Source organism: Salvelinus fontinalis, chromosome 2 (assembly GCF_029448725.1).
Source record: "Salvelinus fontinalis isolate EN_2023a chromosome 2, ASM2944872v1, whole genome shotgun sequence".
Classification (NCBI taxonomy): domain Eukaryota; kingdom Metazoa; phylum Chordata; class Actinopteri; order Salmoniformes; family Salmonidae; genus Salvelinus; species Salvelinus fontinalis.
Window position 1 is genome coordinate 1228777 of NC_074666.1, and position 26428 is coordinate 1255204.

At 47.8% G+C, this 26428-nt stretch overlaps 1 protein-coding gene across 1 annotated transcript in view; it reads right to left on the minus strand.

The window, feature by feature from the left end:
* The window catches only part of LOC129869598 (lysophosphatidic acid receptor 1), a 100345-nt gene that overhangs the window by 34812 nt on the left and 39105 nt on the right, over nt 1–26428 (minus strand). The window contains exon 2 of the mRNA XM_055944142.1: nt 11449–12208. Within this exon, the coding sequence (XP_055800117.1) occupies nt 11449–12187 (739 nt within the window). The 5' untranslated portion in view covers nt 12188–12208. The remainder of the gene's footprint in view (nt 1–11448; nt 12209–26428) is intronic.

Genomic DNA, 26428 nt, shown 5'->3' on the forward strand with positions numbered 1-26428 from the left:
TGGGTGGTGAGGGGTTGAGAAGGGTGGTGGGTGGTTGAGAAGGGTGGTGAGGGGTTGAGAAGGGTGTTGAAGGGTTGAGAAGGGTGGTGATGGTTTGAGAAAGGTGATGGGGTTGAGAAGGGTGGTGAGGGGTTGAGAAGGGTGGTGAGGGGTTGAGAGGGTGGTGGGTGGTTGAGAAGGGTGTTGAAGGGTTGAGAAGGGTGGTGAGGGTTTGAGAAGGGTGGTGAGGGGTTGAGAAGGGTGGTGAGAGGTTGAGAAGGGTGGTGAGGGGTTGAGAAAGGTGATGGGGTTGAGAAGGGTGGTGAGAGGTTGAGAAGGGTGGTGAGGGGTTGAGAAAGGTGATGGGGTTGAGAAGGGTGGTGGGTGGTGAGGGGTTGAGAAGGGTGGTGAGAGGTTGAGAAGGGTGGTGAGGGGTTGAGAAGGGTGGTGAGGGGTTGAGAATGGTGGTGAGGGGTTGATAAGGGTGGTGAGGAGATGAGAAGGGTGGTGAAGGGTTGGTGAGGGGTTGAGAAGGGTGGTGAGGGGATGAGAAGGGTGGTGAGGGGTTGAGAAGGGTGGTGAGGGGTTGAGAAGGGTCGTGAGGGGTTGAGAAGGGTGGTGAGGGGTTGAGAAGGGTGGTGAGGGGTTGAGAAGGGTGGTGAGGGGTTGAGAAGGGTGGTGAGGGGTTGGTGAGGGGTTGAGAAGGGTGGTGAGGGGATGAGAAGGGTGTTGCAGGTTTGAGAAGGGTGGTGAGGGGTTGAGAAGGGTGGTGAGGGGTTTAGAAGGGTGGTGAGGGGTTGAGAAGGGTGGTGAAGGGTTGAGAAGGGTGGTGAGGGGTTGAGAAGGTTGGTGGATGGTGAGGGGTTGAGAAGGGTGGTGAGGGGTTGAGAAGGGTGGTGAGGGGTTGAGAAAGGTGGTGAGGGGTTGAGAAGGTTGGTGGGTGGTGAGGGGTTGAGAAGGGTGGTGAGAGGTTTAGAAGGGTGGTGAAGGGTTGAGAAGGGTGGTGAGGGGTTGAGAAGGGTGGTGAGGGGTTGATAAGGGTGGTGAGGAGATGAGAAGGGTGGTGGAGGGTTGGTGAGGGGTTGAGAAGGGTGGTGAGGGGATGAGAAGGGTGGTGAGGGGTTGAGAAGGGTGGTGAGGGGTTGAGAAGGTTGGTGAGGGGTTGAGAAGGGTGATGAGGGGTTGAGAAGGGTGGTGAGGGGTTGAGAAGGGTGGTGAGGGGTTTAGAAGGGTGGTGAGGGGTTGGTGAGGGGTTGAGAAGGGTGGTGAGGGGATGAGAAGGGTGTTGCAGGTTTGAGAAGGGTGGTGAGGGGTTAAGAAGGGTGGTGAGGGGTTTAGAAGGGTGGTGAGGGGTTTAGAAGGGTGGTGAGGGGTTGAGAAGGGTGGTGAAGGGTTGAGAAGGGTGGTGAGGGGTTGAGAAGGTTGGTGGGTGGTGAGGGGTTGAGAAGGGTGGTGAGGGGTTGAGAAGGGTGGTGAGGGGTTGAGAAAGGTGGTGAGGGGTTGAGAAGGTTGGTGGGTGGTGAGGGGTTGAGAAGGGTGGTGAGAGGTTTAGAAGGGTGGTGAAGGGTTGAGAAGATTGGTGAGGGGTTGAGAAGGGTGGTGAGGGGTTGAGAAGGGTGGTGAGAGGTTGAGAAGGGTGGTGGGTGGTGAGGGGTTGAGAAGGGTGGTGAGGGGTTGAGAAGGGTGGTGAGGGGTTGAGAAGTGTGGTGAGGGATTGAGAAGGGTGTTGAGGCGTTGAGAAGGGTGGTGAGGGGTTGAGAAGGGTGGAGAGGGGTTGAGAAGGGTGATGGGGTTGAGAAGGGTGGTGAGAGGTTGAGAAGGGTGGTGAGGGGTTGAGAAGGGTGGTGAGGGGTTGAGAAGGGTGGTGAGGGGTTGAGAAGTGTGGTGAGGGGTTTAGAAGGGTGGTGAGGGGTTGGTGAGGGGTTGAGAAGGGTGGTGAGGGGATGAGAAGGGTGTTGCAGGTTTGAGAAGGGTGGTGAGGGGTTGAGAAGGGTGGTGAGGGGTTGAGAAGGGTGGTGAAGGGTTGAGAAGGGTGGTGAGTGGTTGAGAAGGGTGGTGAGGGGTTGAGAAAGGTGATGGGGTTGAGAAGGGTGGTGAGGGTTGAGAAGGGTGGTGGGTGGTGAGGGGTTGAGAAGGGTGGTGAGGGGTTGAGAAGGGTGGTGAGGGGTTGAGAAGGGTGGTGAGAGGTTGAGAAGGGTGGTGGGTGGTGAGGGGTTGAGAAGGGTGGTGAGGGGTTGAGAAGGGTGGTGAGGGGTTGAGAAAGGTGGTGAGGGGTTGAGAAGGTTGGTGGGTGGTGAGGGGTTGAGAAGGGTGGTGAGGGGTTGAGAAGGGTGGTGAAGGGTTGAGAAGATTGGTGAGGGGTTGAGAAGGGTGGTGAGGGGTTGAGAAGGGTGGTGAGAGGTTGAGAAGGGTGGTGGGTGGTGAGGGGTTGAGAAGGGTGGTGAGGGGTTGAGAAGGGTGGTGAGGGGTTGAGAAGTGTGGTGAGGGATTGAGAAGGGTGGTGAGGCGTTGAGAAGGGTGGTGAGGGGTTGAGAAGGGTGTTGAGGGGTTGAGAAGGGTGGAGAGGGGTTGAGAAGGGTGATGGGGTTGAGAAGGGTGGTGAGTGGTTGAGAAGGGTGGTGAGTGGTTGAGAAGGGTGGTGAGGGGTTGAGAAAGGTGATGGGGTTGAGAAGGGTGGTGAGGGTTGAGAAGGGTGGTGGGTGGTGAGGGGTTGAGAAGGGTGGTGAGGGGTTGAGAAGGGTGGTGAGGGGTTGAGAAGGGTGGTGAGAGGTTGAGAAGGGTGGTGGGTGGTGAGGGGTTGAGAAGGGTGGTGAGGGGTTGAGAAGTGTGGTGAGAGGTTGAGAAGGGTGGTGAGGGGTTGAGAAGGGTGGTGAGAGGTTGAGAAGGGTGGTGGGTGGTGAGGGGTTGAGAAGGGTGGTGAGGGGTTGAGAAGGGTGGTGAGGGGTTGAGAAGGTTGGTGAGGGGTTGAGAAGGGTGGTAGGGGTTGAGAAGGGTGGTGAGGGGTTGAGAAGGGTGGTGAGGGGTTGAGAAGGGTGGTGAGGGGTTGAGAAGGGTGTTGAGTGGTTGAGAAGGCCGGTGAGGGGTTGACAAGGGTGGTGAGAGGTTTAGAAGGGTGGTGAGGGGTTGAGAAGGGGGGTGAGGGGTTGAGAAGGGTGCTGAGGGATTGAGAAGGGTGGTGAGGGATTGAGAAGGGTGGTGAGGGGTTGAGAAGGGTGGTGAGGGGTTGAGAAGGGTGGTGAGGGATTGATAAGGGTGGTGAGAGGTTTAGAAGGGTGGTGAGGGGTTGAGAAGGGTGGTGAGGGGTTGAGAAGGGTGCTGAGGGGTTGAGAAGGGTAGTGAGGGATTCAGAAGGGTGGTGAGGGGTTGAGAAGGGTGGTGAGGGGTTGAGAAGGGTGGTGAGGGATTGATAAGGGTGGTGAGGGGTTGAGAAGGGTGGTGAGGGGTTGAAAAAGGGTGTTGAGGGGTTGAGAAGGGTAGTGAGGGATTGAGAAGGGTGGTGAGGGGTTGAGAAGGGTGGTGAGGGTTGAGAAGTGTGGTGAGGGGTTGAGAAGGGTGGTGAGGGGTTGAGAAGGGTGGTGAGGGATTGAGAAAGGTGATGGGGGTTGAGAAGGGTGGTGAGGGGTTGAGAAGGGTGGTGAGGGGTTGAAAAAGGGTGTTGAGGGGTTGAGAAGGGTGTTGAGGGGTTGAGAAGGGTGGTGAGGGGATGAGAAGGGTGGTGAGGGATTGAGAAGGGTGGTGAAGGGTTGAGAAGGGTGGTGAGGGGTTGAGAAGGGTGGTGAGGGGTTGAGAAGGGTGGTGAGGGGATGAGAAGGGTGGTGAGGGGATGAGAAGGGTTGTGAGGGGTTGAGAAGGGTGGTGAGGGGTTTAGAAGGGTGGTGAGGGGTTGAGAAGGGTGGTGAAGGGTTGAGAAGGGTGGTGAGGGGTTGAGAAGGTTGGTGGATGGTGAGGGGTTGAGAAGGGTGGTGAGGGGTTGAGAAGGGTGGTGAGGGGTTGAGAAGGGTGGTGAGGGGTTGAGAAAGGTGGTGAGGGGTTGAGAAGGTTGGTGGGTGGTGAGGGGTTGAGAAGGGTGGTGAGAGGTTTAGAAGGGTGGTGAAGGGTTGAGAAGGGTGGTGAGGGGTTGAGAAGGGTGGTGAGGGGTTGATAAGGGTGGTGAGGAGATGAGAAGGGTGGTGAAGGGTTGGTGAGGGGTTGAGAAGGGTGGTGAGGGGATGAGAAGGGTGGTGAGGGGTTGAGAAGGGTGGTGAGGGGTTGAGAAGGTTGGTGAGGGGTTGAGAAGGGTGATGAGGGGTTGAGGAGGGTGGTGAGGGGTTGAGAAGGGTGGTGAGGGGTTTAGAAGGGTGGTGAGGGGTTGGTGAGGGGTTGAGAAGGGTGGTGAGGGGATGAGAAGGGTGTTGCAGGTTTGAGAAGGGTGGTGAGGGGTTGAGAAGGGTGGTGAGGGGTTTAGAAGGGTGGTGAGGGGTTGAGAAGGGTGGTGAAGGGTTGAGAAGGGTGGTGAGGGGTTGAGAAGGTTGGTGGGTGGTGAGGGGTTGAGAAGGGTGGTGAGGGGTTGAGAAGGGTGGTGAGGGGTTGAGAAGGGTGGTGAGGGGTTGAGAAAGGTGGTGAGGGGTTGAGAAGGTTGGTGGGTGGTGAGGGGTTGAGAAGGGTGGTGAGAGGTTTAGAAGGGTGGTGAAGGGTTGAGAAGATTGGTGAGGGGTTGAGAAGGGTGGTGAGGGGTTGAGAAGGGTGGTGAGGGATTAAGAAGGGTGGTGAGGCGTTGAGAAGGGTGGTGAGGCGTTGAGAAGGGTGGTGAGGGGTTGAGAAGGGTGGAGAGGGGTTGAGAAGGGTGATGGGGTTGAGAAGGGTGGTGAGAGGTTGAGAAGGGTGGTGAGGGGTTGAGAAGGGTGGTGAGGGGTTGAGAAGGGTGGTGAGGGGTTGAGAAGGGTGGTGAGGGGTTGAGAAGGGTGGTGAGGGGTTTAGAAGGGTGGTGAGGGGTTGGTGAGTGGTTGAGAAGGGTGGTGAGGGGATGAGAAGGGTGTTGCAGGTTTGAGAAGGGTGGTGAGGGGTTGAGAAGGGTGGTGAGGGGTTGAGAAGGGTGGTGAAGGGTTGAGAAGGGTGGTGAGGGGTTGAGAAGGTTGGTGGGTGGTGAGGGGTTGAGAAGGGTGGTGAGAGGTTTAGAAGGGTGGTGAAGGGTTGAGAAGATTGGTGAGGGGTTGAGAAGGGTGGTGAGGGGTTGAGAAGGGTGGTGAGAGGTTGAGAAGGGTGGTGGGTGGTGAGGGGTTGAGAAGGGTGGTGAGGGGTTGAGAAGGGTGGTGAGGGGTTGAGAAGTGTGGTGAGGGATTGAGAAGGGTGGTGAGGCGTTGAGAAGGGTGGTGAGGGGTTGAGAAGGGTGTTGAGGGGTTGAGAAGGGTGGAGAGGGGTTGAGAAGGGTGATGGGGTTGAGAAGGGTGGTGAGAGGTTGAGAAGGGTGGTGAGTGGTTGAGAAGGGTGGTGAGGGGTTGAGAAAGGTGATGGGGTTGAGAAGGGTGGTGAGGGTTGAGAAGGGTGGTGGGTGGTGAGGGGTTGAGAAGGGTGGTGAGGGGTTAAGAAGGGTGGTGAGGGGTTGAGAAGGGTGGTGAGAGGTTGAGAAGGGTGGTGGGTGGTGAGGGGTTGAGAAGGGTGGTGAGGGGTTGAGAAGTGTGGTGAGAGGTTGAGAAGGGTGGTGAGGGGTTGAGAAGGGTGGTGAGAGGTTGAGAAGGGTGGTGGGTGGTGAGGGGTTGAGAAGGGTGGTGAGGGGTTGAGAAGGCCGGTGAGGGGTTGACAAGGGTGGTGAGAGGTTTAGAAGGGTGGTGAGGGGTTGAGAAGGGTGGTGAGGGGTTGAGAAGGGTGCTGAGGGGTTGAGAAGGGTAGTGAGGGATTGAGAAGGGTGGTGAGGGGTTGAGAAGGGTGGTGAGGGGTTGAGAAGGGTGGTGAGGGATTGATAAGGGTGGTGAGGGGTTGAGAAGGGTGGTGAGGGGTTGAAAAAGGGTGTTGAGGGGTTGAGAAGGGTAGTGAGGGATTGAGAAGGGTGGTGAGGGGTTGAGAAGGGTGGTGAGGGTTGAGAAGTGTGGTGAGGGGTTGAGAAGGGTGGTGAGGGGTTGAGAAGGGTGGTGAGGGATTATTAAAGGTGATGGGGGTTGAGAAGGGTGGTGAGGGGTTGAGAAGGGTGGTGAGGGGTTGAAAAAGGGTGTTGAGGGGTTGAGAAGGGTGTTGAGGGGTTGAGAAGGGTGGTGAGGGGATGAGAAGGGTGGTGAGGGATTGAGAAGGGTGGTGAAGGGTTGAGAAGGGTGGTGAGGGGTTGAGAAGGGTGGTGAGGGGTTGAGAAGGGTATTGAGGGATTGATAAGGGTGGTGAGGGGTTGATATCATGCTAACAATAGAATTGATAGAATGTCCACCATTCCCTCTGGTACCATGTTAAGAGGTCAACAGGTATTCCACTAGAATAGTAAGGCAGACATATCACATGGAACCAAAGTTCTGGTCAGTATTTCCCTGGGCACCCTTATTAGGGGAGGACACGTATGAAATGTATAAAAACACTTCTTGTTCATGTTCAGGTCAGAGTTTTGTATCTGGAAGGTCCTTAGTGTATTTTGGCTGGACAGTGTCGTTTCTGCTGGATTGGTTTGGTGAGCAACCATTTTGTGTCCGTGCTGTCTTGAAGAAATGTTTGGCGTGTGGTCAGTTGTTTTGAATGGTATGTGATGAGTTTGACCATCAGTGAGTTTATTCAGGTGACAATATTCAAGATGTTCATTATTTAAAGCCACTGCAATAATGTACTTTTGTTTTCAGTTGGTTTGTTTTTGGAAAGGCTTTGCTGGTTTGAGGTACAGGCAGTTAATTGGCAGCGACCTCCAATAAGGTGACTGGCTTTTAAACCTCTACAGAATCAGTGGGTCCCCCGCGGGACAGCTGAGCTAATGCAAGCTAATGTGATTAGCATAAGTTTGTAAGTAACAAGAAAATGTCCCATGACATAGAATGTCCCATGACACAGATGTCCCATGACATCTGATATTGGCAGAAAGCTTGTTAAACTTCTTTGATATGTAGGGGGCAGCATTTTCACTTTTGGATGAATTGTGTGCTCATAGTGATCTGCCTCCTACTCTGTCCCAGATGCTAATATATGCATATTATTATTATATTTGGATAGACAACACTCTGAAGTTTCTAAAACTGTTTGAATGATGTCTGTGAGTATAACATAACTCATATGGCAGGCAAAAACCTGAGAAAAAATCCAACCAGGAAGTGGGAAATCTGAGGTTTGTAGTTTTTCAACTCTTTGCTTATTCAAGATACAGTAGAAATGGGGTCATGTTAGACTTCCTAAGGCTTCCACTAGATGTCAACAGTCTTTAGAACCTTGTTTGAGGCTTCTACTGGGAAGTGGGGGCGAATGAGAGGGGATTGCAACGAGCTGACCACGCGACCATCTCATGTGAGAGAGTTGTGCTCCATTGCATTTCTGAAGACAAAGGAATTATCCGGTTGGTACATTTTTGAAGATTTTTGTTAAAAACATCCTAAAGATTGATTCTATACATCGTTTGACATGTTTCTACAGACTGTAACGGAACTTTTAGACTTTTCGTCTGCACCTAGTGATCGCGCGTCATGATTTTTGATTACTGGGCTAAACCCGCGAACAAAAAGGAGCTATTTGGACATAAACTTCATCGAACAAAACAAACATTTATTGTGGAACTGGGATTCCTGGGAGTGCATTCTGATGAAGATCATCAAAGGTAAGTGAATATTTATAATGCTACTCTGACATTCGACTACACAACAAGGCAGATTTCTTTTTGGGTTGTGTTGGTCTCTGAGCGCTGTACTCAGATTATTGCATGGTGTGCATTTTCCATAAAGTTTTTTTGAAATCTGACACAGCGGTTGCATTAAGGAGAAGTGGATCTAAAATTCCATGCATAACAGTTGTATCTTTTAGCCATGTTTATTATGAGTATTTCTGTAGATTGATTTTGATTTTGACTTTCATTTGGTGTCTTGGACTTGTGATTTAATGATATTTACATTTTTACATGCTACTATTTAATTGTGACGCGATGCTAATCAGTGAGGGGGGGGGGGTTGGGGGTGCTTGTCAGTTGGGACGCTAGCGTCCCAACTATCCCAGAGAAGTTAAGGAGAAGTGGATCTAAAATTCCATGCCTAACACTTGTATCTTTTAGCAATGTTTATTATGAGTATTTCTGTAAATTGATGTGGCTCTGCAAAATCACTGGATGTTTTGGGACTACTGAACATAACGCACCAATGTATACTGAGATTTTTGGATATAAATATGAACTGGATATAAATAGAAACCAAGCCTTTTTGAAATCGGACACTGTGGCTGGATTTACAACAAGTGTATCTTTAAAATGGTGTAAAATACTTGTATGTCTGAGGAATTTTAATTATGGGATTTCTGTTGTTTTGAATTTGGCGCCCTGCACTTAAACAGGCTGTTAACGAGGTGAGACACTACTGTCCCACATACCCTAGAGAGGTTTTAAAGTATAACTTTTGAGTGACGCCTTGAGTGAGAGGTCTAATGCTTTAATATTTAATAATATCTGCCCTCCGAATTCATATCTAAGGGTCAATTTTCATGCCATTATTAGTTACATTGTTTAAGGTTGATACTAAGAACAGCGGGAACGTTTCCCTAGCCAACGCAATTATTAGTGCAACACCCCTTAAAGTGTTGCCAGTGGGGCGGGGTGGGGGTCTACCCCTCCCCCCTCCTCCCTTCCCCATGGGCTAGGTCTGTCTTCTCTGCGGCCCATCCCGTGCCCCCTGCCCTCGTGCATTGAACCTTTCAGTGGATACAGCAGGAGAACTGCAAGGCAATCCCATTGTGCGCCACTCGGGAGCCAAGACCAATAGATATTGTCCTGCTAATAACAGGGTTAATAATATAACTGTGAGAATATCCAAGGGGCTTTTATATCATTCTAAATGAATAGCAATAATAATAATCGCTTTGTTAAAAAAAAAAAAAAATTGTAGATTTTGTCTTCAAATAACGTAAAATGAGCGAGAAAAAGGCCATTCTTGAACACGGGGTGAGACATTGCTACTAATTTGTAAAGAAAGACAGTTTGTCATTTAGAAAGATTTATTTCTGTTTATAGAAGGAGAGAACTAAAAACTACAGTCATCTCATGGGTCTCCCAGTCAAGGCAGGTATTGAACCAGCATCTGTTACAACCCAACATACGCTGTAATGCAGTGTCTTAGACCGCTATGCAGTGTCTTAGACCGCTATGCAGTGTCTTAGACCGCTATGCAGTGTCTTAGACCGTGGCACCACTCAGAGGCGGTACAATGTGACCAGTCGGGAGTGGGCTAAAGTACTACAGTAAGACCAAAACATAAATAAATAAAATAATAAAAACCTTAGTTTAACAACGGTTTTAGTAAGTAATACTGATGTCACGCCCTGACCTTAGAGATCCTTTTTATGTCTCTATTTTGGTTTGGTCAGGGCGTGAGTTGGGGTGGGCATTCTATGTTTTGTGTTCTATGTTTTCTATTTCTGTGTGTTTGGCCTGGTGTGGTTCTCAATCAGAGGCAGCTGTCTATCTTTGTCTCTGATTGAGAACCATACTTAGGTAGCCTCATCCCACCTGTGTTTTGTGGGTAGTTGTTTTCTGTATTGTTAGTTTCCTTACAGAACTGTTCGTTTTCCTCTTTGTTATTTTTTTGTTCTAGTGTTCTGATTTTAATAAAATATCATGAACACGTCTCACGCTGCACTTTGGTCCAGTCATTCACAGGAAGAGGATCCTTACAACTGAAGTCATACACAATGATTCGTTTCTATTTAGGTTTATGTCGCCCATTCATAGTCAGTTAGAGACACCGTAGGACCCAAAAGCATAATCAGTGCTGTAACTCCCCCTTGTGGTGGTCTGGAGCAATGACGTAGTGACGCAGGGTACCGTACTAAACCACAAATTACCTCTAAGTCCAGCAGCAGAATCGCAACATTTTTAGTGGAGCAACCACTGTACCTTCTCCCTTTTTCACTTGCCTCCTAGCGTTAACTTCTTTCAAGTATTTTCTGAACAGCTTCTCACTTCTTTGTTTCTCCAGTTGTCATTTCGACCACAGATCCTTTACACACTTATTTGTGGCGCCAAAATTTAAAAAAAAAATGACAGTTGGAACTCCACAGCAGAAAAATGCATGTTTGTTGTTGCTAAGCTACCAGATACAGTGCTTTTAGCTAGCGGTATGACGAGCCTTCACTCAGAGGGAATACAAAACGTTATAGTGTCTGAAAGAATTATATGGATTTCATATTTGTCAAATGATTGAGCGTGTGCTGAAATCTCAGAAATGCATCAGAAATCGTCCTTATTTTCAGAATATCATAAAGAAAATCAAGATGTGGATATGGACCACAGCCAAGAGAAACGTGTCTGGAATCAATATAGCTTCGTATCTTGAATGTGCTGAGAAAACACAGATATCTGTTGTATTCAGTCAGTATTTGTCAGCATGAAGAGAGAAAATAGGGTGTCACATATCTCAGGATATTGAACGAGTCCACATCCAGCCATAAGAAATGTCCATGTGTGATATTCTGAGTAATCCCTATTTCACATCTGTCTAAAAGACATCTATCTGGATTCAGAAAGTCAGGATATGGTGCAAAATCGACAAAACTCCAAATATACATTGGACATGGTCTGTATTCTGTAGAATATCACAAACATGTCATTTAAAGATATCCCCTGGTATGGATCGCTTTAAACCAGTGGTTCTGACAGACTCATCATGCTGTCTGTTCCTACGTGGTCCTAACTCTAACCTACCCAGAACCAGTATCTAACATATAGTGTCTGTTCCTACCTGGTCCTAACTCTAACCTACCCAGTACCAGAATATAACATATAGTGTCTGTTCCTACCTGGTCCTAACTCTAACCTACCCAGAACCAGTATCTAACATATAGTGTCTGTTCCTACCTGGTCCTAACTCTAACCTACCCAGTACCAGAATATAACATATAGTGTCTGTTCCTACCTGGTCCTAACTCTAACCTACCCAGTACCAGTATCTAACATATAGTGTCTGTTCCTACCTGGTCCTAACTCTAACCTACCCAGAACCAGTATCTAACATATAGTGTCTGTTCCTACCTGGTCCTAACTCTAACCTACCCAGTACCAGAATATAACATATAGTGTCTGTTCCTACCTGGTCCTAACTCTAACCTACCCAGTACCAGTATCTAACATATAGTGTCTGTTCCTACCTGGTCCTAACTCTAACCTACCCACTACCAGTATCTAACATATAGTGTCTGTTCCTACCTGGTCCTAACTCTAACCTTCCCAGTACCAGAATATAACATATAGTGTCTGTTCCTACGTGGTCCTAACTCTAACCTACCCAGTACCAGAATCTAACATATAGTGTCTGTTGTGAAGGTAGTCGAGGTTCTTACCCAATACGATGACGACAGTCTTCAGCAGACTCATCATGGTGTCTCTATTCCTGCGTGGTCCAGAGCTGTGTCTGCTCATCCTCATGGTCCTCTGTCTCACGTACATAAAGATGTGAGCGTACAGCACCACCATGACCAGGAAGGTGACCAGGTTAAATACGGCCCAGAACACCAGGTAGGAGTTACAGTACAGCGGCGCCATGCTAGAACACGTGCTGACGTCACAGATACAGTTCCACCCCACCGACGGGATGGCTCCCATGACGATCGACAAGGTCCAGATGACTACGATCACCACCACCACACGCCGGTTGGACATGCGCGTGTGCAGCTGCATGCGGAAAACGGTGATGTGGCGCTCGATGGCGATGGCGAGGAGGTTACACACGGACGCCGTGAGGGACGTGTCGATGAGACCCTGTCGGAGTAGCCACGTGGACACCGTGAGGCGCCGCGTGTTCGGGCCCGTGTTGAACATCAGGTAGAAGTACGCCAGGCCGGCAAAGAAGTCCGCGGCGGCCAGGTTGGCCATCAGGTAGTAAATAGGGAAGTGGAAGCGGCGGTTGACGTATATAGCCACCATGACCAGCAAGTTAGCCAGCATGATGAAGATACATACTGTGATACCCAGCCCCATCACCAGCTTACTGACGGTATTCCACTCTGTAGCCAGGTACTTTCCACTGCGGTTGTAGAAGAAGGCAATGGACTCATTGTAGAAGCACTGTTCCTCCTCCATCTTGAAGGCTGGCTAGGGGGTCTGGAGGAGAGGAGACAGGGGTTAGAGAGAGTCACAGTAGGTTAGGGAGAGTCACAGCAGGTTGCTAGGGGGTCTGGAGGAGAGGAGACAGGGGTTAGAGAGAGTCACAGCAGGTTGTTAGGGGGTCTGGAGGAGAGGAGACAGGGGTTAGAGAGAGTCACAGTAGGTTAGAGAGAGTCACAGTAGGTTAGAGAGAGTCACAGCAGGTTGTTAGGGGGTCTGGAGGAAAGGAGACAGGGGTTAGAGAGAGTCACAGTAGGTTAGGGAGAGTCACAGCAGGTTGTTAGGGGGTCTGGAGGAGAGGAGACAGGGGTTAGAGAGAGTCACAGCAGGTTGTTAGGGGGTCTGGAGGAGAGGAGACAGGGGTTAGAGAGAGTCACAGCAGGTTGCTAGGGAGTCAGGGGTTAGAGAGAGTCACAGTAGGTTGTTAGGGGGTCTGGAGGAGAGGAGACAGGGGTTAGAGAGAGTCACAGCAGGTTGTTAGGGGGTCTGGAGGAGAGGAGACAGGGGTTAGAGAGAGTCACAGCAGGTTGTTAGGGGGTCTGGAGGAGAGGAGACAGGGGTTAGAGAGAGTCACAGCAGGTTAGGGAGAGTCACAGCAGGTTGTTAGGGGGTCTGGAGGAGAGGAGACAGGGGTTAGAGAGAGTCACAGTAGGTTAGGGAGAGTCACAGCAGGTTGTTAGGGGGTCTGGAGGAGAGGAGACAGGGGTTAGAGAGAGTCACAGTAGGTTGTTAGGGGGTCTGGAGGAGAGGAGACAGGGGTTAGAGAGAGTCACAGTAGGTTAGAGAGAGTCACAGTAGGTTAGAGAGAGTCACAGCAGGTTGTTAGGGGGTCTGGAGGAAAGGAGACAGGGGTTAGAGAGAGTCACAGTAGGTTGTTAGGGGGTCTGGAGGAGAGGAGACAGGGGTTAGAGAGAGTCACAGTAGGTTAGAGAGAGTCACAGTAGGTTAGAGAGAGTCACAGCAGGTTGTTAGGGGGTCTGGAGGAAAGGAGACAGGGGTTAGAGAGAGTCACAGTAGGTTAGGGAGAGTCACAGCAGGTTGTTAGGGGGTCTGGAGGAGAGGAGACAGGGGTTAGAGAGAGTCACAGCAGGTTGTTAGGGGGTCTGGAGGAGAGGAGACAGGGGTTAGAGAGAGTCACAGCAGGTTGCTAGGGAGTCAGGGGTTAGAGAGAGTCACAGTAGGTTGTTAGGGGGTCTGGAGGAGAGGAGACAGGGGTTAGAGAGAGTCACAGCAGGTTGTTAGGGGGTCTGGAGGAGAGGAGACAGGGGTTAGAGAGAGTCACAGCAGGTTGTTAGGGGGTCTGGAGGAGAGGAGACAGGGGTTAGAGAGAGTCACAGCAGGTTAGGGAGAGTCACAGCAGGTTGTTAGGGGGTCTGGAGGAGAGGAGACAGGGGTTAGAGAGAGTCACAGTAGGTTAGGGAGAGTCACAGCAGGTTGTTAGGGGGTCTGGAGGAGAGGAGACAGGGGTTAGAGAGAGTCACAGTAGGTTGTTAGGGGGTCTGGAGGAGAGGAGACAGGGGTTAGAGAGAGTCACAGCAGGTTGTTAGGGGGTCTGGAGGAGAGGAGACAGGGGTTAGAGAGAGTCACAGTGGGTTAGAGAGTCACAGTGGGTTGTTAGGGGGTCTGGAGGAGAGGAGACAGGGGTTAGAGAGAGTCACAGCAGGTTGTTAGGGGGTCTGGAGGAGAGGAGACAGGGGTTAGAGAGAGTCACATCAGGTTGTTAGGGGGTCTGGAGGAGAGGAGACAAGGGTTAGAGAGAGTCACATCAGGTTGTTAGGGGGTCTGGAGGAGAGGAGACAGGGGTTAGAGAGAGTCACAGCAGGTTAGAGAGTCACAGTAGGTTAGGGAGAGTCACAGTAGGTTAGAGAGAGTCACAGTAGGTTAGAGAGAGTCACATCAGGTTGTTAGGGGGTCTGGAGGAGAGGAGACAGGGGTTAGAGAGAGTCACATCAGGTTGTTAGGGGGTCTGGAGGAGAGGAGACAGGGGTTAGAGAGAGTCACAGTAGGTTAGAGAGTCACAGCAGGTAGTTAGGAGGTCTGGAGGAGAGGAGACAGGGGTTAGAGAGAGTCACAGTAGGTTGTTAGGGGGTCTGGAGGAGAGGAGACAGGGGTTAGAGAGAGTCACAGCAGGTTGTTAGGGGGTCTGGAGGAGAGGAGACAGGGGTTAGAGAGAGTCACAGTAGGTTGTTAGGGGGTCTGGAGGAGAGGAGACAGGGGTTAGAGAGAGTTACAGTAGGTTAGGGAGAGTCACAGCAGGTAGTTAGGGGGTCTGGAGGAGAGGAGACAGGGGTTAGAGGGAGTGACTCCCTCGGGCCACTACACTACTACCACATATTTACAATTCGAAATCCATGTGTATGTGCCTGTGTGTGTGTGTCAGTCCCCGCTGTTCCGTAAGGTGTATTTTTATCTTTTTTTTTAAATCTGATTTTACTGCTGCATCAGTTACCTGATGTGGAAGAGTGTTCCATGTAGTCATGTGCGCCTCCCATAGTCTGTTCTGGACTTGGGGTCTATGAAGAGACCTCTGGTGGCATGTCTTGTGGGGTATGCATGGGTGTCTGAGATGTGTGCTAGTAGTTTAAACAGACAGCTCGTCCATTCAGCTTGTCAACACTTCTTACAAAAACAAGTAGTGATGAAGTCAATCTCTCCTCCACTTTGAGCCATGAGAGAGTTAACATTTGATTTGATTTGATTTAGTTGTGATATACAGAAGATTGCCCTATTTGGTAAAAGACCAAGTCCATATTATGACAAGAACAGCTCAAATAAGCAAAGAAAATACAACGGTCCATCAATACTTTAAGACATAAAGGTCAGTCAATCCGGAAAATTTCAAGAACTCAGTTTCTTCAAGTGCAGTCGCAAAAACCATCAAGCGCTATGATGAAACTGGCTCTCATGAGGACCGCCACAGGAAAGGAAGACCCAGAGTTACCTCTGCTGCAGAGGACAAGTTCATTAGAGTTACCAGCATCAGATTGTAGCCTAAATAAATCCTTCACAGAGTTCAACTAACAGAGACATCTCAACATCAACTGTTCAGAGAAGACAGCGTGAATCAGGCCTTCAGGGTCAAATTGCTGCAAAGAAAACACTACTAAAGGCACGAATAAGAAGAAGAGACTTGCTTGGGCCAAGAAACATGAGCAATGTACATTAGACAATTGGAAATCTGTCCTTTGGTCTGATGAGTCAAAATTGTTTATTGTTGGTTCCAACCGCCATGTCTTTGTGAGACACAGAGTAGGTGAATGGATGATCTCTGCATGTGTGGTTCCCACCGTGAAGCATGGAGGAGGAGATGTGATGGTGTGGGGGTGCTTTGCTGGTGACACTGTCAGAGATTTATTTAGAATTCAAGGCACACTTGACCAGCATGGCTACCCAAGTATTCTACAGCAAAACACCATCCCATCTGGTTTGCGCTTAGTGGGACTATCATTTGTTTTTCAACAGGACAATGACCCAAAACACCTCCAGGCTGTGTAAGGGCTATTTGACAAAGGAGAGTGATGGTGCTGCATCAGATGACCTGGCCTCCACAATCACCCGCCCGCCTCAACCAGATTGAGATGGTTTGGTATGAGTTGGATCGCAGAGTGAAGAAAAAGCAGCAAACAAGAGCTCAGCATATGTGGGAACTCCTTCAAGACTGTCATAAAAAGCATTCCAGGTGAAACTGGTTGATATAATATAACATATATGTTGATTTGTTTAACACTTTTTTGGTTTACTACATGATTCCATATGTGTTATTTCCTAGTTTTGATGTCTTAACTATTGTTCTACAATGTTGAAAATAGTAAAAAAAAAAAAATTGAAACAGGAGATTGGGACCATGAGGTGTTTGATTAAACAGACATTTTGCACGTGTGTCACAATAATGAAACACTGCAAAGAGACTTGTGTGACAGTCAGATATCTGACTGGGTTGTATTAACACGCAGCAGTCTTGAAAACATGACTTTAACATCTGGACTGTTTATATGAGTTTCCCTGCTTTAAAAACCCAGCAGAGGAAACCAGCCTTCAGAGCACCCAAACAAACCAAACATACCAAACACACACACACACACTGACTGACACACACACACAGACTAACACATATACACACAGACTGACACATATACACACACTGACTGACCCATAAACACCCACACACACAATTGTACAAGTACATGACAAACATTGTACACACACTCATACACACACACAGGCTCCACAACATAGTGTGTGTCCAGTGCTGTCCTGGTACTGACCCAGTTCAACGTGAGTCACAGCTCAGGAGTTGAATTGGAAGTTTCTCTTCTCTTCTTGCTAACACCCTGGCAGGAAGTAGAGGGCCGCTGAGCTGTGTGTGTGTGTGTGTGTGTGTGTGTGTGTGTGTGTGTGTGTGTGTGTGTGTGTGTGTGTGTGTGTGTGTGTGTGTGTGTGTGTGTGTGCACGCGTGTGTGTGTGTGGGTATATGTGTGTGTGTGTGTGTGTGTGTGTGTGTGTGTGTGTGTGTGTGTGTGTGTGTGTGTGCGCGTGCGGTTTGTTCTCATGCTAAAGATATGCCTACATTCCATTCCTTACAGTGTCTCTATAGCATGCAGTGTGACAGCAATAATTATACCAAGTCCTCGGCTATGGGATGGGGTGGGGGTGTCTAAATAGAACAACTGTGGAAATGGCTCTCTATTCCCTAAGGAGTGCACTATAAAGGGAATCTGTGTACGTGTAGCAACTATATAATGGGACTTGGCGTACCTACTGTTGACGGTCTTGAAAACATGACATCTGTTCTGCTTTCATGAAAACAACGCCTTGCGCAACCTCTGTGAGTCTAAACAGCAACCTCTGGGAGTCTAAACAGCAACCTCTGTGAGTCTAAACAGCAACCTCTGGGGGTCTAAACAGCAACCTCAGGGTCAAACAGCAACCTCTGGGGGTCTAAACAGCAACCTCTGTGGGTCTAAACAGCAACCTCTGGGGGTCTAAACAGCAACCTCAGGGTCAAACAGCAACCTCTGGGGGTCTAAACAGCAACCTCAGGGTCAAACAGCAACCTCTGGGGGTCTAAACAGCAACCTCTGTGGGTCTAAACAGCAACCTCTGGGGGTCTAAACAGCAACCTCTGGGAGTCTAAACAGCAACCTCTGTGAGTCTAAACAGCAACCTCTGTGAGTCTAAACAGCAACCTCTGTGAGTCTAAACAGCAACCTCTGAGTCTAAACAGCAACCTCTGGGGGTCTAAACAGCAACCTCAGGGTCAAACAGCAACCTCTGGGGGTCTAAACAGCAACCTCTGTGAGTCTAAACAGCAACCTCTGAGTCTAAACAGCAACCTCTGGGTCAAACAGCAACCTCTGAGTCAAACAGCAACCTCTGGGTCTAAACAGCAACCTCTGGGTCAAACAGCACCCTCTGAGAGTCTAAACAGCAACCTCTGTGAGTCAAACAGCACCCTCTGAGTCAAACAGCAACCTCTGGGTCTAAACAGCAACCTCTGTGGGTCTAAACAGCAACCTCTGAGTCTAAACAGCAACCTCTGGGGGTCTAAACAGCAACCTCTGAGTCAAACAGCAACCTCTGAGTCAAACAGCAACATCTGAGAGTCAAACAGCAACATCTGAGAGTCAAACAGCAACATCTGAGAGTCAAACAGCAACATCTGAGAGTCAAACAGCAACCTCTGAGTCAAACAGCAACCTCTGAGAGTCAAACAGCAACATCTGAGAGTCAAACAGCAACCTCTGGGTCAAACAGCAACCTCTGAGAGTCAAACAGCAACATCTGAGAGTCAAACAGCAACATCTGAGAGTCAAACAGCAACCTCTGAGTCAAACAGCAACCTCTGAGTCTAAACAGCAACCTCTGGGTCTAAACAGCAACCTCCCTACTCAATATATAACTTTAGACCAGGGCACAAACAAATTAATTCAAATTGTATTAGTCACATGCGCTGAATACAACAGGCGTAGTAGACCTCACAGTGAAATGCTGAATACAACAGGTGTAGTAGACCTTACAGTGAATTGCTGAATACAACAGGTGTAGTAGACCTCACAGTGAAATGCTGAATACAACAGGTGTAGTAGACCTCACAGTGAAATGCTGAATACAACAGGTGTAGTAGACCTTACAGTGAAATTCTGAAAACAACAGGTGTAGTAGACCTTACAGTGAAATGCTGAATACAACAGGTGTAGTAGACCTTTACAGTGAAATGCTGAATACAACAGGTGTAGTAGACCTTACAGTGAAATGCTGAATACAACAGGTGTAGTAGACCTGACAGTGAAATGCTGAATACAACAGGTGTAGTAGACCTTACAGTGAAATGCTGAATACAACAGGTGTAGTAGACCTCACAGTGAAATGCTGAATACAACAGGTGTAGTAGACCTCACAGTGAAATGCTGAATACACCAGGTGTAGTAGACCTCACAGTGAAATGCTGAATACAACATGTGTAGACCTTACAGTGAAATGCTGAATACAACAGGTGTAGACCTTACAGTGAAATGCTGAATACAACAGGTGTAGACCTTACAGTTCAATGCTTATTTACGAGCCCTTAACCAACAATGCAGTTCCCAAAAAAATACGGATGAGAATATGAAATTAAAGTAACAATAATTACAGAGTCAATGCGGGTACAGAGTCAATGTGGAGGCTATATACAGGGTGTTACGGTACAGAGTCAATGTGGAGGCTATATACAGGGGGTACCGGTACAGAGTCAATGTGGAGGCTATATACAGGGGGTACCGGTACAGAGTCAATGTGGAGGCTATATACAGGGGGTACCGGTACAGAGTCAATGTGGAGGCTATATACAGGGGGTACCGGTACAGAGTCAATGTGGAGACTATATACAGGGGGTACCGGTACAGAGTCAATGTGGAGGCTATATACATGGTGTTACGGTACAGAGTCAATGTGGAGGCTATATACAGGGGGTACCGGTACAGAGTCAATGTGGAGGCTATATACAGGGGGTACCGGTATAGAGTCAATGTGGAGTCTATATACAGGGTGTTACGGTACAGAGTCAATGTGGAGGCTATATACAGGGTGTTACGGTACAGAGTCAATGTGGAGGCTATATACAGGGTGTTACGGTACAGAGTCAATGTGGAGGCTATATACAGGGGGTACCGGTACAGAGTCAATGTGGAGGCTATATACAGGGGGTACCGATACAGAGTCAATGTGGAGGCTATATACAGGGTGTACGGGTACAGAGTCAATGTGGAGGCTATATACAGGGGGTACAGGTACAGAGTCAATGTGGAGGCTATATACATGGGGGTACGGGTACAGAGTCAATATGGAGACTATATACAGGGGGGTACGGGTACAGAGTCAATGTGGAGGCTATATAAATGGGGGTTCGGGTACAGAGTCAATGTGGAGGCTATATACAGGGGGTACCGGTACAGAGTCAATGTGGAGGCTATATACAGGGTGTACGGGTACAGAGTCAATGTGGAGGCTATATACAGGGGTACCGGTACAGAGTCAATGTGGAGGCTATATACAGGGTGTTACGGTACAGAGTCAATGTGGAGGCTATATACAGGGTGTTACGGTACAGAGTCAATGTGGAGGCTATATACAGGGTGTTACGGTACAGAGTCAATGTGGAGGCTATATACAGGGTGTTACGGTACAGAGTCAATGTGGAGGCTATATACCGGGTGTTACGGTACAGAGTCAATGTGGAGGCTATATACAGGGGGTACTGGTACAGAGTCAATGTGGAGGCTATATACAGGGGGTACCGGTACAGAGTCAATGTGGAGACTATATACAGGGGGTACCGGTACAGAGTCAATGTGGAGGCTATATACAGGGGGTACAGGTACAGAGTCAATGTGGAGGCTATATACAGGGGGTACCGGTACAGAGTCAATGTGGAGGCTATATACAGGGGGTACCGGTACAGAGTCAATGTGGAGGCTATATACAGGGGGTACCGGTACAGAGTCAATGTGCGGGGGCACCGGTGAGTTGAGGGAATATGTATATGTGGGTAGAGTTATTAAGGTGACTATGCATAGAGGACAACAACAGTGAGTAGCAACGGTGTAAAAGAGGGGCAGGGGGGGGGGGGATAAAAATAGTCTGGGTAGCCATTTGATTAGGTGTTCATGGGGGGGTAGAAGCTGTTTAGAAGCCTCTTGGACCTAGACTTGGTTCCCCGGTACCGCTTGCCGTGCGGTAGCAGAGAGAACAGTCTGACTAGGGTGGCTGGAGTCTTTGACAATTTTAGGTCCTTCCTCTGACACCGCCTGGTATAGAGATCCTGGATGGCAGGGATTTTTTTTTTTTTACCTTTGTTTAACTAGGCAAGTCACTTAAGAACAAATTCTTATTTTCAATGACGGACTAGGAACAGTGGGTTAACTCCTTGTTCAGGGGCAGAATGACAGATTTGTACCTTCTCAGCTCGGGGATTCAATCTTGCAACCTTTCGGTTACTACTATGCTCTAACCACTAGGCTACCAGCTTGGCCCCAGTGATGTACCGGTCCGTTCGCACTACCCTCTGTAGTGCCTTGTAGTCAGGAGGCCTAGCAGTTGCCATACCAGGCAGTGATGCAACCAGTCAAGATGCTCTCGATGGTGCAGCTGTAGAACCTTTTTGAGGATCTGAGGACCTATGCCAAATCTTTTCAGTCCCCTGAGGGGGAATAGGTTTTGTTGTGCCCTCTTCATGACTGTCTTGATGTGCTTGGACCATGTTAGTTTGTTGGTGATGTGGACACCAAGGAAATTGAAGCTCTCAACCTGCTCCACTGCAGCCCTGTCAATGAGAATGGGGACGTGCTTGGTCCTCTTTTTCATGTAGTCCACAATCATCTCCTTAGTCTCGATCACATGGCTCCCTACTCAGTCTAAAGCTATGCACTATATATTATGTCACAGGGAATAGGTTGTTACCGGGAACAGCACCTCCATCCACCCAGCAGGAAGACAGACTAAAGTTACAATAAAATTAATTGAGCAGGATAGCAGTTTTCAATATAAAGATAACTCAACTAAACACTTCATCTGAATATCATTATTTTATTCATCCTTTGATGTCCTAAATGAGCTGTTTGAGGCAGCTTGACTGTGGAGCTCGACAATGCAGGAGCTTTGTAAGAGCTACGGGTTAGCATGTCTGTCTTCAGTCTGTTAGGAGCTAGTCAATGGAGGAGCTACTGGTTAGCATGTCTGTCTTCATTATGTTAGGAGCTAGTCAATGGAGGAGCTACTGGTTAGCATGTCTGTCTTCAGTCTGGTTGGAGATAGTCAATGGAGGAGCTAATGGTTAGCATGTCTGTCTTCAGTCTGTTTGGAGATAGTCAATGGAGGAGCTACTGGTTAGCATGTCTGTCTTCATTATGTTAGGAGCTAGTCAATGGAGGAGCTACTGGTTAGCATGTCTGTCTTCAGTCTGGTTGGAGATAGTCAATGGAGGAGCTACTGGTTAGCATGTCTGTCTTCATTATGTTAGGAGCTAGTCAATGGAGGAGCTACTGGTTAGCATGTCTGTCTTCAGTCTGGTTGGAGATAGTCAATGGAGGAGCTACTGGCTAGCATGTCTGTCTTCATTATGTTAGGAGCTAGTCAATGGAGGAGCTAATGGTTAGCATGTCTGTCTTCAGTCTATTAGGAGCTAGTCAATGGAGGAGCTAATGGTTAGCATGTCTGTCTTCAGTCTGGTTGGAGATAGTCAATGGAGGAGCTACTGGTTAGCATGTCTGTCTTCATTATGTTAGGAGCTAGTCAATGGAGGAGCTAATGGTTAGCATGTCTGTCTTCAGTCTATTAGGAGCTAGTCAATGGAGGAGCTAATGGTTAGCATGTCTGTCTTCAGTCTGTTAGGAGCTAGTCAATGGAGGAGCTAATGGTTAGCATGTCTGTCTTCAGTCTGTTAGGAGCTAGTCAATGGAGGAGCTACTGGTTAGCATGTCTGTCTTCAGTCTGTTAGGAGCTAGTCAATGGAGGAGCTAATGGTTAGCATGTCTGTCTTCAGTCTGTTAGGAGCTAGTCAATGGAGGAGCTACTGGTTAGCATGTCTGTCTTCATTATGTTAGGAGCTAGTCAATGGAGGAGCTAATGGTTAGCATGTCTGTCTTCAGTCTGTTAGGGGCTAGTCCACGGAGGAGCTAATGGTTAGCATGTCTGTCTTCATTCTGTTAGGAGCTAGTCAATGGAGGAGCTACTGGTTAGCATGTCTGTCTTCAGTCTGTTAGGAGCTAGTCCATGGAGGAGCTAATGGTTAGCATGTCTGTCTTCAGACTGTTAGGAGCTAGTCAATGGAGGAGCTACTGGTTAGCATGTCTGTCTTCAGTCTGTTAGGAGCTAGTCAATGGAGGAGCTACTGGTTAGCATGTCTGTCTTCAGTCTGTTAGGAGCTAGTCAATGGAGGAGCTAATGGTTAGCATGTCTGTCTTCAGTCTGTTAGGAGCTAGTCCATGGAGGAGCTAATGGTTAGCATGTCTGTCTTCATTCTGTTAGGAGCTAGTCCATGGAGGAGCTAATGGTTAGCATGTCTGTCTTCAGTCTGTTAGGAGCTAGTCCATGGAGGAGCTAATGGTTAGCATGTCTGTCTTCAGTCTGTTAGGAGCTAGTCCATGGAGGAGCTACTGGTTAGCACGTCTGTCTTCAGTCTGTTAGGAGCTAGTCCATGGAGGAGCTAATGGTTAGCATGTCTGTCTTCAGTCTGTTAGGAGCTAGTCCATGGAGGAGCTACTGGTTAGCACGTCTGTCTTCAGTCTGTTAGGAGCTAGTCCATGGAGGAGCTACTGGTTAGCATGTCTGTCTTCATTCTGTTCGGAGCTAGTCCATGGAGGAGCTAATGGTTAGCATGTCTGTCTTGTCATAGATAGGGCATCAGTGTTGTATTGATGTTTGTTTATTCAACCATGGTATAGTGTTTTTATTTTCATTTTTCATTAGTGACAAAATGTCTAGTTAATTTAAACTGTATATTTTAATGTGTTAACATCAAGTAGTTCAGTACGCTATCTGCAATTTGATAAATAAAATTAATAAAATCATTCAACTTGTAACAGTATAGTACCTGCATCTACTCTGCTCCTCTTCACTTACATGTGAGTGCAGTACAGCCAACACTCTCTGCTTGACACTCATCATTACCGAGATGGATTGGGGTTAAGGCCCTGCGATAGACAAGAGTCCTGTCCAAGGGGTGTACTGTACATCAAGCTGCCTCACGCTAGAGAAACGTGAGATAGACTCTTGCTCTACGGGCCGTTCTGGCTCAGACAAGGCTAACTACTACAGAAACAGGAGAGAGACTCCTGCTCTACGGGACGTTCTGGCTCAGACAGGGCTAACTACTACAGAAACAGGAGAGAGACTCCTGCTCTACGGGACGTTCTGGCTCAGACAGGGCTAACTACTACAGAAACAGGAGAGACTCCTGCTCTACGGGCCGTTTACCATGTTGGAGCTCATGGGTCCTTTACCATGTTGGTGCTCATTGGTCCTTTACCATGTTGGTGCTCATGGGTCCTTTACCATGTTGGTGCTCATGGGTCCTTTACATGTTGGTGCTCATGGGTCCTTTACCATGTTGGTGCTCATGGGTCCTTTACCATGTTGGTGCTCATGGGTCCTTTACCATGTTGGTGCTCATGGGTCCTTTACCATGTTGGTGCTCATGGGTCCTTTACCATGTTGGTGCTCATGGGTCCTTTACCATGTTGGTGCTCATGGGTCCTTTACCATGTTAGTGCTCATGGGTCCTTTACCATGTTGGTGCTCATGGGTCCTTTACCATGTTGGTGCTCATGGGTCCTTTACCATGTTGGTGCTCATGGGTCCTTTAACCATGTTGACCCTCATGTGTCCTTTTACAGGGAAATTCCCCTTGGCAAGCTCTGTTCCAGTATACAAGAACAGAAACAGGCGTCTTCTTCTGATATTTTAAGTCCCTAAAGCAGTCACGCTGTGTGTCTGTGATCTCTGCACCAGTCAGGATGTGTCTGTGATCGCTGCACCAGTCAGCCTGTGTGTCTGTCATCGCTGCACCAGTCAGCCTGTGTGTCTGTCATCGCTGCACCAGTCAGGCTGTGTGTCTGTGATCCCTGCACCAGTCAGGATGTGTCTGTGATCTCTGCACCAGTCAGAATGTGTCTGTGATCTCTGCTCTGCACCAGTCAGAATGTGTCTGTGATCGCTGCACCAGTCAGGATGTGTCTGTGATCTCTGCACCAGTCAGACTGTGTCTGTGATCTCTGCACCAGTAAGGATGTGTGTCTGTGATCCCTGCACCAGTCAGACTGTGTCTGTGATCTCCGCACCAGTCAGGCTGTGTCTGTGATCTCTGCACCAGTCAGGCTGTGTCTGTGATCTCTGCACCAGTCAGAATGTGTCTGTGATCTCTGCACCAGTAAGGATGTGTGTCTGTGATCCCTGCACCAGTCAGACTGTGTCTGTGATCTCCGCACCAGTCAGGCTGTGTCTGTGATCTCTGCACCAGTCAGAATGTGTGTCTGTGATCCCTGCACCAGTCACGCTGTGTGTCTGTCATCGCTGCACCAGTCAGCCTGTGTGTCTGTCATCGCTGCACCAGTCAGACTGTGTGTCAGTGATCTCTGCACCAGTCAGAATGTGTGTCAGTGATCTCTGCACCAGTCAGCCTGTGTGTCTGTCATCGCTGCACCAGTCAGAATGTGTGTTTGTGTGTGTGTGTGTGTGTGTGTGTGTGTGTGTGTGTGTGTGTGTGTGTGTGTGTGTGTGTGTGTGTGTGTGTGTGTGTGTGTGTGTGTGTGTGTGTGTGTGTGTGTACGTGTACGTGTACGTGTGTGTGTGTGTGTATGTTTTGTCTGTGAGCTTTCAGCACCAGCTTAGATTGATTTCTGCTTCTCTGATGGTCCTGCCAAGTCCAGGCCAGCCAGCAATACAGCACAATAGGTGTATTGTTCAGACCGCCTCACTAAGCTAGGAAACAGGAGCTACGTCTCAAACCGCACACTATTCCCTAAATAGTGCTCCACTTTTGACCAGGGCTAGGGGAATAGGGAATAGGGTTCCATAGGAATCTGGTCAAAAGTAGTGCACTATATATAGAGAATAGGGTTCCATAGGGCTCTGGTATAAAGTAGTGCACTATATATAGGGAATAGGGTGCCATAGGGCTCTGGTCTAAAGTAGTGCACTATATAGAGAATAGGGTTCCATAGGGCTCTGGTATAAAGTAGTGCACTATATAGGGAATAGGGTTCCATAGGGCTCTGGTCTAAAGTAGTGCACTATATAGGGAATAGGGTGCTGTTTGGGTTTCACATGAAGACATTTTTCAAATTCACTCTTTCGAGGTAATGCTATGGAAGATAAGATTCTAAAAACCATGATAGGTTATTAGTATAGTTATTAGTTATTAGTATAAACTATATGCTAGGTTATTAGTATAGTTATTAGTTATTAGTATAAACTATATGCTAGGTTATTAGTATAGTTATTAGTTATTAGTATAAACTATATGATAAGTTATTAGTATAGTTATTAGTATAGTTATTTGTTATTGGTATAGTTATTAGTTATTAGTATAGCTATTAGTATAGTTATTAGTTATTAGCATAGTTATTAGTATAGTTATTAGTATAGTTATTAGCTATCACAATAGTTATTAGCTATTAGCGTAGTTGTTAGTTATTAGTATAGTTATTAGTATAGTTATTCGTTATTGGTATAGTTATTCGTTATTAGCATAGTTATTAGTATAGTTATTAGTTATTAGTATACACTATATGATAGGTTATTAGTATAGTTATTAGTATAGTTATTAGCTATCACTATAGTTATTAGCTATTAGCGTAGTTGTTAGTTATTAGTATAGTTATTAGTTATTAGTATATTTATTCGTTATTGGTATATTTATTAGTATAGTTATTAGTTAGTAGTATAGTTATTAGTTATTGGTATAGTTATTAGTTATTGGTATAGTTATTGGTATAGTTATTAGTTATTGGTATAGTTATTCGTATAGTTATTAGTTATTAGTATAGTTATTAGTTATTAGTATAGTTATTAGTTATTAGTATAAACTATAGTATGCATAGTTTATTAGTAGAAGATCATTCGATTCACATGAGCATTTTAAACTTCACAAGTTTATGAGGCTCTGATGAACAATATGTGTGGGCCAGGTCAACAATACACACTACATAGGGAATATGATGTACACTACATAGAGAATAGGAT